At 39.1% G+C, this 16,401-nt stretch overlaps 1 protein-coding gene and 1 non-coding gene across 2 annotated transcripts; one reads left to right on the top strand and one right to left on the bottom strand.

Annotated features, from left to right (window-relative positions):
* Nucleotides 1-2,892: 2,892 nt before the first annotated feature.
* LOC145103640 (small nucleolar RNA R71) lies at nt 2,893-2,999 on the bottom strand. Its single transcript, XR_013706720.1, has one exon. It is a non-coding gene; the product is annotated as a small nucleolar RNA R71 (small nucleolar RNA).
* A 946-nt stretch (nt 3,000-3,945) lies between these two features.
* LOC145099213 (uncharacterized) lies at nt 3,946-4,323 on the top strand. The gene has a single exon (XM_079036806.1). The coding sequence runs from the start codon at nt 3,946-3,948 to the stop codon at nt 4,321-4,323; it is 378 nt and encodes a 125-aa protein (XP_078892932.1).
* The last annotated feature ends 12,078 nt before the right edge of the window (nt 4,324-16,401 follow it).

Raw genomic sequence — 16,401 nt, 5'->3', positions numbered from 1 at the left:
TTAGATATATATGGACATTATTTCATTTTACATAGGGACATCGCGAGTAATCAGGCCCCGAACCGACGTTTAGTGTCTGAAACCGTCGCATTTCCGAGTCCGGTGAGTTCATACCCCTACCCTTTTTCCGTGTTTTCAATGGTTTTTCAATGTTTTCAGGGGGGGAATACAAGCAAAAAGTACAAGTGTATTTTGTACTTAAACTGATTTTCAACTCAATGGTTTTACTTACTAAATATCTTGATTTCCAAAGATTTGTGATAACTGACATTTCGAATTGCAGGTTAAACATAGATTTCTTTTAAGAGTGTTATAACTATATGCTCTTTGAATAAGAAATCATACTAATCATATTTAAGATCAATACGAATACAAATACGAATACGAATATTAATACGAATACGAATACGAATACGAATACGAATACGAATACGACTACGAATGCGAATACGACTACGAATGCGAATACGACTACGAATGCGAAATGACGCCTTTGGTTGACACTAAGATTTCGAATATACAGTTAGTGTACTCCTTGAGTGTCACCAGAGTTTCGAATCTAATACAAAATACGCCTCTGGACCTCTACTGAGTTTCAAATATATCCACCTCAAAATGTCGACAGAGCTTCGAATACACAACTAATATACTCTTTTGGAACTCAGCAGAACTTCGAAAATACTGTAATGTACGCTTCTGTGTGATTCCAAATATTCAAAAATACAACTAAGTTAGTAAATAATATTCATTCGAATGTAGAATAACTAAGGGTGTAGAAAACATAACTAATACTACCCACATGATAATTACTAGTACTTTGAAATCAGACCTAAGAACCAACTCAACACATAGGAAAATACGGGATTTTCCTGGGATAACATAACAACCAGTAACGAACCTAGATACTAATAGACAACTCAACACATAGGAAAATATGGGATTTTCCTGGATAATACAACAGCACATAAACGGATAAAGTAACAAACGAATAACTAAAACTATAAGGAAAATATGGGATTTTCCTGGAACGACATAACCAACCGTTTTCGAAATTGTAACAAAGGATAACCAAACCGTTTTCATAAGAAAATATGGGATTTTCTTGATTAACGACTTTTCCAGAAAGTAAAGGAACTCGTTCTTTTCGAAACTAAACCGCTTATGAACTCACCAGCTTTATGCTGATTTTCAAACTACTTGTATTCTCAGGTCAACGATAGACAGGTACACCGCAACCCTTTGGAGAAGACGGAGCATCCCGAAGACTCATCTTTACTTTTGTTTATATTACATATGTAAATCACTTGTATAACTTTTCTTTCAAACAGATGTAAACAATATTATGTAATGTAATGTTTTTTGTTTACTGTTTTACTATGTGCATTGGATTTGATAGACAAGGAGTCAACCCCAGAAATGTTTCCGCCTTCGGTTTTCGGGGTGTGACACCATTGCAAGTCTAAATTAACCCGCATAATTAATCTAGTGAATTTAATTAAATTAGACAACTCGCCACTGTTTAAGTTAGTTTATTTGCTAAGGATTAGTGTAGTGAATGCGAATCTGGTCACTTGAATCGGTAACCAACAAAAGAATTAATCCATTGCACCATTACCTTGAAATCAACCATAGGATCAATTGAGTTGAACTAAACAGAAGTTCCTTCCCATTATTGTATCTAGTTAGTTTTTGGTTTTCTAGTTTTTAAATTAGTAATAGTTAGCAAGTTTCTAGTCTTGTAAAACTAGAGAAAACCCCCTACTTATTAATTAATTTAGATAGAATTAGTTTTTAGTTTTAATTTGCCGTTCCCTGTGTTCGATACCCTACTTATTCAACTATACCACAATTGATAGGTTCACTGCCTTTGTGTGTTATTTTATAATTGAAAGTTGGTTTAAAACTAAGTGAGTTTGCACACATCAAGTTTTTGGCGCCGTTGCCGGGGAACGGTTCTAAAATAACATTAAATTCTAATTTAATCGATCCTTTGTGTGGGATTTATCTTACACAAAGTTATTTAAAAGGTAATTCAGTAAGTAGAATTAGTTTTAATAAAATTCCGTTTTTAGAGTAACTAGAATTTTTTTTTTCTGTTTTTGCCTTGAACTCGCCGAGTGCACTCGTGCCGACTCGGCCAGTACATCGCTGTTACAGTTTTAATTTTTTATTTTATCTTTGTTCTTTTTACTTGTTTTTTGTTTTGTTTACAGGTGTTTCATGACCCGAGGATCTGATACACCTCTGGTCCCTCCTCTTGAAGACCCGAAATCCGCACTAAGGAGCAGCAAAGGCAAAACCGTTGGAGAAACTGCTTCTTCAAAGAACTCACCACTCAAAAACCTCAAATCCGTTTTCAGCAAGAAAAGGAGCAGCAAAATAGGAGCATCCAGTGCCTCTTTGACAATCGGTGACCCAATTCAAGAAGACACCGAGTACGAGACCGAGAAAGAAGAAGAACCCACATACGAGCATGAATCCGAGTTTGAAGACGATTTAGGTATCACTATGGCTAATATTGATGAAGTCCCCATGGGAGAATGGAAGAAGAGGATGCGCGATGACACCGGCCTGGGACTTGTGCAGCCCGCAATTCCCGCAACCGCTACTTTCGAGCTAAAAGGTCATATTCTCGCCCAACTCAAGGAGATTCCTTTTTATGGGAAGGATCATGAAGACGCCTACAAGCACTTGGACGAAGTGAAAGATGTGGTTGACTACTTCAATGTACCGAATGTTCCATGCAAGACCCAACTTCTTCGCATGCTCCCAGTCACGTTCAAAGGTGCTGCAAAGGATTGGCTAAAGTCACTTCCTCCCGCATCGGTCACCACATGGGCCAAGATGAAAGAAGAGTTCATAGACCACTTTTGCCTGCCCTCCAAAATAGCCAAGCTAAAGAAAGCCATTGCCAACTTCGAACAACAACCCGGAGAATCTCTTTATGAAGCTTGGGAAAGGTACAAGAGCTTGCTTAGAAATTGCCCACACCATGACCTTAATAGCCAACAAGCGGTTTCCATTTTCTATGATGGAGTCAATGTCACCACAAGGCAATTGCTCGATTCTCAAGGCCCGCTAACGAAGAAGGCGCCCCCGATAATCAAGGAGTTAATTGAAGAATTCTCTAAGCACTCTAGAGAATACCACAATCCAAGAAATGAAGTAAGTCGGGGGGTAGTGAACTCGGCAAATGATAGCATGGCGACGGTGATAGCTAAGCTTGATAGTATTGATAGAAGAATGACAAAAATGGATCAAACACTCCATGCTATTCGGGTTGGATGTGAAAATTGTAGAGGGCCCCATCTCACAAAGGATTGTGATTTGGATGAGAATGGAAACAAAAAAGCTCAAGTATTCTATTCAAGTGGCGATCGATACGACGAAAATTGGCGGAAACCGAAGAAGGAATGGCTCCCATACGAAGAATATAAGAAGGCTAAGGAGGAGAAATACAAGCAAAAGGAGAGGGGATATTATCAAAAGGAAGAACCGGTGATGGAAAAGAAAGCCGATTTAGAAGAATTGTTCACTAGATTCATAGCCGCGTCCGAAAAGAGACACAATGATCACGATGCTGCAATACACGAGACCAGAAATATGCTAAGGAATCAGCAGGCATCCATTCTCAACATTGAGAAACAGCTGGGACAGCTTGCACACCAAGTGAACGAAAGAAGACCGAGTCAACTTCCAAGTAATACCGAAACCAATCCGAGAATGGAGAATGTGAGTGCAGTGACCTCCAGTAATGAAGAATTTTTCACACAAGCATAGAGGATCTCCAAGACGAAGATAGAAAAGGCAGAAGAGTCGGCTCCAGCTAAGCCCGACCAGAATCGCCGAGTCCCTCTAATGGACTCGACGAGTCCATGCGTAAATGACAAAACTGTCATTCCCTTAAATCCATATAATCCCCCTTTGCCATTCCCAATCAAAGCCATGCCTGTGGAAAAAGTTGAAGCTTATAGAGCCTTTATGAAGCATGTTAAAGCCTTACAAGTCAATGTGCCATTTGTAGAAGCAATGCTCAAAACACCTAAGTACTTCAACTTACTAAAAGGTCTCTTTGCTGCTAGGAAAGACTTGGCTGAAGTCGCGGAAATAATATTGAGTGAGCTACCCGAAAAGAAGGGCGATCCGGGGAGTATCATAATTCCATGCCAGTTTGGAAATGCATTTGTCACTCAAGCGTTGACCGACTCGGGTGCAAGCATCAATCTGATACCTTTCTCTTTCTTTAAGAAGCTGAATTTACCGGAGCCAAGACCGGTAAACATGAAGATCCATTTGGCAGACAAGACAACAATTCATCCATGAGGTGTTTGTGAGGATCTTCTAATTAAAGTAGACAAGTTCATTTTTCCAGTAGACTTTGTGGTGGTTGGCATGGAAGAAGACCCCGAAATTCTGATTATTTTGGGAAGGTCATTTCTAAACACCGCATGTGGTTTAATTTATGTATGTGAGTCTACACTAACGTTGAGGGTAGGCACAGAAAAAGAGGAAAAGGCAATGGATAGGAGAGTGGAGGCTGATCAACCATTCATTATTAAACCTAGAGCACGAACTTTCACAAAATATGAAGTAATTAAGTTTGACAAAAAGGAGGTGCAAGAGAAGGTGAAAAAGAATGGGGTAAAGAAGAAAAAGCGGAGAAGAGAAGCCCAAGCAGCTGAGGATGATGTTGTAAAAAAGAAGAGAGAGGAATTAAAACGGGGTTACAAAAAGAAGATTCACGCTTACAAAACGAAGTACAAACCACAAAAGATTAGGCGTGCATTCCCGATGCTGGAAGATGACGAGACGTAGATGGGAAGGAGTCCAGCTAACGACTTCTTAAAAAGAAGCGTTTGGCGGGAGGCAACCCATTATTTAGAGTTTGCTTTCTTTTACCTTTTTAGTTTTGTTTGAATTTTTTCATTTTTAGAATTTTAATCTTCCAATTCGTCGGACATGTCTCCTTGAGAGTGCGTATAGACTAAGTGTGGGGTGGAATAAATTTTCTTTTCTAAATAAATGACAAAATTTTATAATTTTTGAATTGTTTGCAAGAGACTCGCCGAGTCTGACCATGAATCGACGAGTCCATTTAGATTTCAGAAAAGAATAACATCGCGACCAGACTCACCGAGTCTAACCCTGACTCGATGAGTCGGGTTTTATTTACAGTAAAAAAATAAAATTGAAATTACTTTTACAACTGGTAACTAGGGTTTTAACCCTAAAGAAATCAGTTTTTTTTCACAACTCATTCGCCGTGCGCCTCTCTCCAATTGTTCTCTCAAGCATTCATCATTTTCTTCAATTGTTCTTCAAGTTTTTCAATTTCTATCACGAAAGGTAACTAATTTCTTCCTATTTTCTGTTAAAAGCATGATTTTAAGATGATGTAGGGTAGTAATTTCATAGAAAACCCGATTTTGAAGAGTAGTGAATTTCTAGGGTTTCGATTTTTTATGAATTATGTTGTTTTGCATGATTATTCTTACCCCAATACCTTATAAACATGTCCCTGGACAAAACCCTTGAAGTAATTTTGAGATTTCATGGTTCAATTTAGACCGACTCGCCGACTGACTCGCGCAGTTCTTGCGACTCGTCGAGTCGTTCGTAGACTCGACGAGTCGAGTCGGGGACACAATTGTGACTTATTTCAATGATTTTCTGTGTTTTCTGGGTTTTATGTTCTTTGTTTTGTAGGGATAATGTTTCACAGGGGGCAAGGTTCCAGTGGACGCCAAGGAGATTTTCCTTGGTTAAATTTCCCTCAAATCGAATCCGCTTCTACCATGACGAGGTGGAAGAAGAAATTAGCCGAAGTCAGAAAGAAAGAAATCTATGTGCCCAACAGAATTGATTGGGGTTGGTTGCAAAGTGTGCGTTATGAAGAGGAGTTGGCTCCTTATCTTTTAAAGGAGTTTACTTACAAGGGAGAGATGATGGTTTGCGATGGGTGGAGCCAGATCTTTCCTATTCAAAAGCCGGTGTATTGGGAGATTTGCCTGGAATTTTTCTCCACGGTATCTTTTCGTGGGGGGGATGACTGCTATCACCCGACGAGTGTCAGTTTCTGTCTTGGGGGCGAGTTTCATCAGTGCTCCATGGTTGATCTGGCTTGTCGGATGGCTATTTATGACCGGTCACTGGTCTCGACCGCCATTTTCCGCGCATTTATGGAATGCTCTCACAAGGTGTTCCCCAATGGAGTGACGAGCACGGGTTGGTGGAATACGATTGCCAACAAAGTGTACATTCCGAAATCAGCCCAGGAAGGAAGCATTCGGTCGCCTACACACCACCTTATTCATCGCCTTATTTCCACCACTATTAACCAAAGAAAGGATGATGACAAGGTTTCTAACCTTGATGTCTTTTACTTATGGAGCATCGTTACACCCGACACTTTCTGCAATATTCCTTGGTGTTTGGCTTCATATCTGGCTGAGGGTGCGGTCAAAGACCGAAAGACATCGAAGATTAATGGTGGAATGTTTGTTACACGGCTCGCCAATTCGTTTGGGTTGATGACCCGTGGCACGTGGAATTTGATGACTATGATTCCTACCCCTCCATTCAATCCAATTATTTTTAGGAGGGCTAGGATCATTGAGGACTATGGTGGAGGTCATTATGCTATCCCACATGATGATCCTGTTGTTGGTCCCGAGGCGCCGGGAAGGAGGGTCCGATCGAGGCGAGAGCGTGATGTAAAGGAGGAACCGCCGGTGATTCCGGTAGACAGTGATGAAGTACCAATAGATTGGTACAATGTTGAGATGAGGCAGTTACAAGATCAAATGGCGCGAGGTATCAACTTTAGCAATCAATCCCACATTCGACTTTTTGACCACTTCAACATTCCGCATATCGACGGTGGTAACTTCATGTATATTCCGTCGTGGGATGAAGTGATCAATGCAAGAAGGAGTGGCGCTGGTGGAAGTGGAGCGGCGCAGGAACATGACGATGAGGATGAGGATTAGTTCTTTGTGTTTTTATTGAACAATTTTTATTTTTTTGGTTTTTGTTCTTATTTGGTGTGTTTTGGAATTTGTTAAGACTTTTACTGTTATGCTTGATGATTGATTGCCTTGATGATTTTTAGAATTGGATTAGGAGTGCTTACATAGAAGGGTTAGAGTTATAGAGTCAAGAGGATTATAAAAAGTGAAAGAGAGAGTCAAGAAAGGGAAACGTTATAGTCGAAGTGTCGAGTCCGGTCCTAAGGGACATGAGCGAGTGAGTCCAGAAGTGAGGAAAATTTTTGAAGATTTATTAGAGGCTGGAACAAATGCAGAATATCATTTTTTTCGTCTAGTGGTCTACTCGTCGAGTGCACTAAACTGACTCGACGAGTCGCCTTGTATTCTCACATATTCGTAACTGTCCGCGCTTATACTCGACGAGTCGCATATATGACTCGACGAGTCGTTTATTTTTATACTAAAAGGACTGCTGATTTGATGCTGCTAAGAGTGCTACTTGACCACTTATTCTTCCATGTCGATTCTTGAAGATCTTACACTGTTTTCCCTGCATATTTGGAGCTTCCACATGAGATTTTGATGCCCAAGTCATGGATGAGCTGTTCCCATGGCTGAAGTCAATTGAAGTTGGTGCTGGAAGGAAGAGTATCAACCTATCGACTGCTACCCCAGGGGAGTTTGTTCCAATTCCCTCTATGTTTGAATTTTTATGTTTGCATAATATGCAATGAGGGCATTGCATAAAATAAGTGTGGGGTAGGGGGTTGGTCACATATTAGAAAATTTAGAATCTTAATTTAGGCTAATATTTTTAAAAATATTGTTGCATACCAAAAATATTACTTAGGACTTAATTTAGAAAATTTTGGTAAAAGCAAATTAGGATTCCATTTTAGAATTATGTTGATGATTGCATGAAAACCCAAATGTTTAGTTGAGCCTATATACGTTCTAGTTCATTTGTGGCTTTCTTATTCCAGTGAAATCATGGGACAAAAACACGACCCTGCTCAGCCTGAGGGATGCAATATGTTTAGCAGCCTAAACCTGAAATGTATCCAGGAAAATTATTATCGTTAGCCAATAAAGGTTGAGGTTGAGCGTCCCTGCTTAAGCATGTAGGTTTTTGAGTGAAAAAAGAGAGGTACATGTAAAAAAAAAAAGAGAGAATTACAAGAAAAGTTGAAGAATTTTGGAGCAAATAAAGTGAAGATCAAAAGATCAAAATTCCAATAAATTCAAAAAGTTGAAGATACCAAAAATCAATAAAGGTGGTGAATTCAAAGAGATCAAAGATCAAATTATCAAGAAAGTGAAGAATTCGAAAAAGCTCCATAGTGGTATCGAAAAGTTGTAATTCTAGATTATGTATGCTTGGGTTGCTCATCTAAAAATACCTTGAGGGTAAGAGGTTTTCTACGGATGGATTCGGAGGGTAGCATAAAATGAGCATAGTTCGGGGTGAGTGGGCGAATGTTTATGAGGATTGTGAGTATTTGGAGTATGGGAGTACTTAGGACAATTTTAGACACAAATGCATGCGTTGCGGTCTTGGCATAATGGTTGGGTTAGATTGGAATTGTCATATGTGATTCTAATATGTTTAAAATTCAGTTTTGCTTGGCGGCAAGCAAAAGTCAAGTGTGGGGTATTTTGATATGTGCATATTTAGTTCATATTAAGTATAGATTTTTATTCATTTATTAGCTAAATTATTGCATTTTATGGACAAAAGGTACTTAAAAGTGTTTGAATTATATTTTCAGTCCAAAAATGAAGCTCGGAAGCAGGAGAAGCGGTTGAGAGTTCGAGAATGGAACAAAGAAGAAAAACACTAAAAATAGCACCTACTCGGCGAGTAGGGTCGACTACTCGGCGAGTCAAAGAGAAAATTCGAGAAGATAAAGACTCGGGATCCCAGAGGCTTATCACAATACGGGGACTGAGAGATGGACTCGACGAGTCGGCACCTCGGAAAAAGTGGGCGAGTGTTTATGAAGATTGTGAGTATTTAAAATATGGGGGGGGTACTTTAGGAAAATTTTAGACACAAATGCATGCGTTGAGGTCTTGGCATAATGGTTGAGCTGGAGTCGGATTTTTCTATGTGGTGTTAGTAGTTAAGGGTTAAGTTTAAATTTGCTTGAGGGCAAGCAAAGCCTAAGTGTGGGGTATTTTGATATTGCCATATTTATACCTATTTTTAGGCAATATTTAAGTACATTTTTATTAATAAGTTGATAATATGTTTAGAATAATGGTACTTATGACTTTAAATTGTTATTTTCAGTCAATTAAAAGGATTTTCGAAGAGAGGGACCAAAAGTGACAATATGTAGAACATAGGAGACTTGGAAGACAAGAAATGAATAAATCCACGAAAGTTACTAAACCCACGACGTGGCAAAGTCGGCCACGACGTGGCATGAGGATTCTAGAAGACAAAGATCGCGATTCGGAGGAATCCTTGCCCGGTACGGATAACTTGAAGCCCATGACGTGGCCTGGATAGCCACGACGTGGCGCGGGATTTTGGAGTCTATTTAAGTGTTCCTGATCATTACGAGAGGGAGAACTTTTTGGCTGAAGGAAGGAGTTCCAGAAGACGATTTGGAGCGAAAGAAAGGTTCTGGAAAAGGTTTTCAACACCAAAAAGAGTAAAGGTCTATATTTTAGAACATGCTTTTTATTACTTTAAGTTGTGTAGTTTATTAGTTGCTATGATGAGCAGCTGAATCTAGCTACTCTTGTTTAGCTAGATGAAGCTTCCAACTTATGAATAGCTCAATTTTTATGGATTAAGTTTAGTTGATAAAAATTGCTTGTGTTTGATTTGTATTACTTAGCATGCTATTGTTTGTTTCTCTAATTGCTTGATTGCATGTTCTGTGTAGCTTAGTGACCACCAACTGCATGAATTTGTTTACCTAATGATTTAGTGAACATTGAATTGTTAGAGCTAGGATTGACCAATCTTAGTTAGTAATTAGAGTAAATAAGCTTAGCTGTGCTAGAGAACATGTATTGTGACTCCAATTGCGTTTATATAACAAATCTTACATAGCATATTTACATTCATAATTAGTTATGTGTTTAATTATGTGTGAACATACATGGTTTGACATGAATTAGTTAATTATTGGTAAAGTTAGAACTAAATTACTAATACAACTAAAAACCAACTTAATAATCCGTAATCATTAGCTAGCCATAAGGAAGAAGTGGATTCAAACTAAACAAGAGTGCGTGTTTACTTATTGAATTTGATTTAAGTTCACCTGATCTTGTAAAATCAGATAAAACCCTTTTAAACTTGTTAATAATTAGGTTAATTTAATAGTAAGTAATTAATTAGTAACACCGTTCCCTGTGATCGACACCCGACTTACCCAAGCTATACTGTAATCTGATTAGGTATACTGCCTATAAGTGCATAGTTAGTTTAAATTAGTTAGGTTATAAATATTAAAATTAGTGGGTACTTTCGTGCACATCAAGGTTTTGGCGCCGTTGCCGGAGAACGACACGTTTATTAGTTTATTTAGTTGCATTAGATTAATCGACCCCTTTTCATGGAATAAAATCTGCAAAAAGGTTAATTGTTTATTTATTTGTGTTTATTAGCTTAGCTTAGTTGATTAGCATTAAAAAAAATTTAGTCACATAGTCCACGACGTGGCCAGATATGTGCCACGACGTGGTTTCTGAAAATATTTTAGTTTTCAGTTTTTAGTTTATTTTTCTATTTCAGTGTTACATGTTTTTTATTGTGTTAAAGTTACAGGAGTTCATGACCAGAAGCTCAAACACACCCTTGGTGCCACCACTTGAAGATCCTGAGTCTGCAATTCACAAGAAAAAGACGCCCTTACAAGAATTAAAGTCAACTTTTTCAAGGAAGTCGGGAAAGAAGATAGGAGAGTCAAGTTCATCCGCGAGGCACAAGAGCAATTTTGAGAACTTGGATCAAACACCTGTCCAAACCGAGTCCAAATACGATACCGAGCCAGAATTTGAAGAACACCTCAAGAGTTAGAGTGCAGGTCCATTTTTGCACTAAATCAAGATAGATGTCCCATAACAGATAGATGCCAGAGTGTAGCCAATACATCTGATGATCCAGAAAAAACCTCCGAGGGCCAATCAGCAGGAAACAAAAATCCAAGAATGACTCGAGCCTTCTAAGAACCAACCCGAAGAACTACACCCTCAGTAAGAGAGAACTTTTATAACTTCAAAATGGCAATCACGCCAGTGATGATCTCGCCATAGAAGTACATTATGTTCTAAGTACTGAAAAGCTCTATCTTTCCGAGAGCTTAGGACCATCTGAGATTCTTTATAAGAATGGGTCCAACCCTTGTCAGACCACGACTACTTTCGAAATTCCATAAGTTTCACCCCAAATCGATCCACGTACTAGACTTGAAAAAGTACCTGCCCGACGTAACTCTCTAAATCCCACTCGTCTTGATAGAAATCATTGGGAACCCTAATTTCGTAAAGGAACCTGTAGGAATCGCGAACCGAGCGATCAAGTGAACGAAAAAAATCCGCATCCCGTTAAGTGAAGGTTGCTAGAACGCCAAGCAAAGGCTGGAGTTCACTTGGGAGCGCAAAGACCAACCGAATAGGAAGTACCTCATCTCTCTACTCGATTGTTCATGCCTACTTCCTTGCCTAAACCCTAATTTCGGGACAAAATTCCCTCTAACGGGGGGATGATGTGACAACCTGAAATTTATCCCGTCATAGTAAACCCTTTTCCGCTAATAAAACTCATTTTATTAAATTGTTCTGTTAACCTTTTGGATTAGGTTAATTAAATTGGGACTTTTATTATGACTTCATGAGTGTCCAAACGAATTAGAAACACGTGAAACATCCTCGGTATCCCTTTGAAAAGTTTTTAGATTACGACCATGTCGAGTTACGACCACTTAATCGGGTACGACCATAAGCCCCGTTTAACGTCGGTATCGGGTAGATTTCCACCGGGCCACAAACTCAACCCCTATTAAGGGTGAGTGAATCCCATTTACACCCTTTCCACTCTCTACAAGTTGCTCTTGATCCAAACACACGTCTTTCAAGCTCCAAACTAGTAAGTAATCTATCCTAGCTTGTTGTTTAGCTTGTTTAGTATGCCAATTCGTGATTAAATCATCCAAAAGCCTCAAAATCATGTGTTTACGGCCCAAGAACACTCTTGGACCACAAACACCCATAAGTGGGGTTTTGAAGCCCCAAAACCCTTCCAAATCACTCCTAGTGCTTAGCTATGACTTAAGGGCTTGCATGTATGAGTTTAGAACACCAAAATCTTGTCATTTGAGGAGTAAACATGAGTTTACGGCCCAAGAACATTCTTGGACCGTAAACCCCTCTTCATAGGCTGTGAACACCATTTAAGGTGTTAAATTGCCCCTTAAACACCCCCTATGGCTTGGAATAATGTTTAGAACCAACCACCATTGAAGTAGGAACCTTAAACACCAAGGAAACCATGAACTTAGGAGATTACGGCTGTAAACCCCCCAAGGATTGGTCCCTTGGCCGTAAACTCCTCTAAGGAGGTCAAATGGTGCCCTAACTTCCTTCCATGGCTTGTATATTGGACTAGAATCATGTGTGCTTAACCTAGAACCATTAAATTGTGAAGTAAGGTGACAAGTAAGAGTTTACATCCGTAAACTCCATGTTTACAGCCGTAAACTCCCATAAATGATCCATTTGAGGACTTAACCACTTCCTATGCCCTAGAATTGAACATAGCCTAATTCCACAAGTGTTGTAAGACCTTTAAACATCCAAGAACACACCACCCATGAGTTTACGGCCGTAAACTCATGGGGATGTGGTCATTGGGACAAAATCTCCTCTAAGAGTAAACTCCCTAACTAGGCCATACACTCCCTTATTGCAACCCAATAACCTCCTAGCACTTGACCAAAATGTTTTTCCGCACATTAGGATGCTTATACGTGTTTAATTAGTATTATAATCACTAATTATATGTAAACATATGTCTTCATATGTTACTAGGTCATTAAGTGTGTTCAAGTCTTTACTTGACACCGAGCATTGAACCGACACCTCCATCCGATCCACTCGCAGCAGGTGAGTTCATACCCCTAAAATAACCTTTTAATTGATTTTAACTGTTTTTATAGGTGGGGGGGGGGAATACAAGTTGAACTGTACAGTTATTAGATAAATCACATGTGATTAATAACTGTATAGCAAAATAGATTTTGTATGTTAAACTGTTTTATCCAGCTTAAGATTTTCAAATCATGTTTTCGAATCTTGTTAAAGTATGAATATCCCTTTTTAGATCATTAAAGGTTATCCAAAGTTTTTCAAATCTTGTTTACTATAGAGACATCCAGTCGTAATTTCTTATTAAAGTTTTTCCAAAGGTTTTCTTAGCTTAAACTGTTTTATAAAAATCATTTTAAAAGCTGTTTATGAAAAGTTTTTCAAAGGATTTCCAAAGGTTTTCAAAACTTGTTTTAAAAAATGACATCAAGTCGTACACTTCTTAAGTGTAAAGGTTTTCCAAAGGTTTTACCAAATTTTTCTTCTATGCTTTTATTTCGTTAAATGCATGCCCGTGTATGTATAGTTATATAAGTAATGTTTAAAGGACTTAGGAAGGCTAACTCGCTTTGATTCCTTTTCCTTGTTTGGATGTGGCTTCGGGGTATCGGTTATCCGTCCAAAGGTCGTTTAAATATTAGTTATATATCATGTATACATGTATGGACATAAAAGCTCTCTCTATTTATCTCTCAGCCAATTCATCGCCTTGAGTAGTACACGAATCCTTCTATTATTCATGTTTCTGGAACCCTAGTAACTATTATAGGAATAGTTAGGAGACTCTTTCTCTCTCTCTCTCTCTCTCTCTATCTCTCCCTTTATATATCTCTCTATCTCTCTCTTTTACTTTAGAATGTGACACACTATTTCCCTCTACGATGCTTCATTGCGCCAACGCCGTGTAACCAGAGTCTCTAGGAAAGAGAGCGAACATCATGTGTATAGATCTATACGGGACTGACACTCCCACATCCAGACTACTAGCTACAGTCCGCGCCGGTAAGGTCCATGGGTGACGTAATGCCACTACCTCTACGCGTGACTTGGAGGGTCCTCGTATACTCTATCGTCGATCAGCATGGTTACATACGAGTTCACATTCACCCTTTGTTTTAGACTTTGCTAGCTGTATCGTTCATTCGATACTGTCTAGAGTCTGTGCTTCCTTTTGTTAGGCTGAGCCAGGCGTATCATTCATTCGATACTCTCCTGGAGTCTATGATTTATTTTGCTTTAGTCAGCAGTATTACTGCTGAGGTATATGTTATTTTCCCCTAGCATTTTTACTTGTGATCTTCTCGTTATTCCTTTAAAGTCAATACTATATTTTGGTAATGATAGTATTTTTGGGGAAAATTACTCCTTAAAACATAAATCTGTCGGGTCTTGGTAGAAGAGTTCTTTTATTTAGAAAATATAGGATTTTCTGGAAAGAACGCTAATACATCGTAGATTCTAGATTACTACCTTTCATAAAGTTATTTTGAATAAAAATGTGTATTCATACAAATGACACTAAATACTTATGGACTCACCAGCATTATAAAATGATGATACTCGCTTTCAAAATAACTTGTATTCTCAGGTCATCGATAGACAGGTACATCCCGGGAGCTTTTGTGAAGACAACCTTGTACCGAGCTGCATCTATGTTATGTTCTGTAATTACTTTAATTTTACTATGACATGTAACCTATGTAAAATTATTACTATTAATGCAATGGTTGTTGTACTTTGATTACTATACTGCATATGTTGTGATACTTGACATGACGTCCTTCACCCCAGAACGTTTCCGCCTTTCCGGTTTTGGGGTGTGACACATAAATAGGAATATAATTTATTAAAACCAACTCCTTAGGGTAAAAATGCTATTTCACACCTTCCCTGAATCGGCCCAAAACCGATACCTAACCCAAAAGCAACTGAAACCCAAAATGGCCATACTTTCTAAACTCACAGTTGGGAGTACGTTGAACGTACCCAACTCGTACGCCTCGTGCACTCACTCTTGACCAAGTTACAGGGTTTAAACCTAATACGTGCAACGTACATGGAAGTATGCTGAGCGTACTGGTCTATGAGCCAATTCGATGGCTTAATCCCTTAAGACCTTTTCATCCAAACTTCAGATATACTATAAAACATGGTATTAATCCATTAATTTGGAAGCTTTAAGCTTATGCATGGTTTAATAAGCCATTATAACATCCTATTTCGGATCATCTGTGATCAGGGTTCGTGGGCTGCAAACGAGGCATGAGGGGGTCTCGGGGTTGCGACGAGTTGCTAGGAGCTTAGGGCATCTCGTCACCTATCTGTGGGTTTGAGGTTCATAGGAATCGAGGTTATATCGAGGAAGCGATGTCAGTTTGATGATTTGGCAAGATAAGTCCTTTAGTTGAAAATGATGGCAGCGGAGTACGATAGGCGTACGTGTGTGTATGCTTAGCGGACTCATGCCCGTGACTTTTAAGCAGATCCACCTAGTACGTTGGGCATACCAGAGGGTACGCTGGGCATACTAGGCACAGAAGGAAAAAAACCTAACTGAGGAGTGTCCCTATATAATGAATGAGATGGCCTCATTCCTAGCCTCCATTCCCAGACACCAAACCCTCCTAACCCTAAATCTTCGTTCTTATAGCTGGAGAGTGCATTTGAGAGCTTGTGAGTGTAATCTTGGGTTCTTGGTGAAGAGAAGAAGCTTTGGAAGAGAAGGAGTGAGAGCCCAGAAGTTTGGATCTGAGCTTAACTGTGTGGAAAGCTTTCCATAAATGTATAAAGCTTCAAGCTTTCTCACCCTTTTGATTTGTGCATTTATATGGAGTATTTTAGGGTTTTGTCCCAAAATATGGAGACTTTATGAGATAAGGAGCTCCATAGACCTTGATCTACCCCTTTTCAGTGTATTTTGTGGAGTAGAGTCATAAAAATATAATCTTGGACGTTAGAAGTAGGCCATGCATGAGTTATGAGCTTCATGAGGAAAGAGAATGGGTGTTTTGAGTGTTTGTGACCTAATCAGCCATGTAAAGGCTTAAAGTCACTAACTTTATGGATTAAGAGATATTAGGGAGTCTAGATCTAAGAAATGACCTAAGGACTTAACGGGTTAAGACTAGGAGGATGGTCTAAAGCAAACTGAGCATAGGCCCAGCATAAGATCCAGTACGCCCCACATACTAGGTTGATGTCCCGATCAGTTTCATGCATGCGTGAGTACGCTGAGCGTACCAAGTATTCATGGGAAAACTTTACAACTTCCAAAACTTGAGGGCAAGTTTTGAAACTATTCAAAACT

Source organism: Lactuca serriola, chromosome 4, assembly GCF_051521515.1.
Source record: "Lactuca serriola cultivar US96UC23 chromosome 4, Lser_US96UC23_V15, whole genome shotgun sequence".
Lineage (NCBI taxonomy): Eukaryota > Viridiplantae > Streptophyta > Magnoliopsida > Asterales > Asteraceae > Lactuca > Lactuca serriola.
This window is presented reverse-complemented; position numbering and strand designations above follow the sequence as displayed.

Excerpts from the sequence above, each read along its gene's own strand:
- LOC145099213 (XM_079036806.1), top strand. The coding sequence starts at position 3,946 with ATGCCTGTGGAAAAAGTTGAAGCTTATAGAGCCTTTATGAAGCATGTT.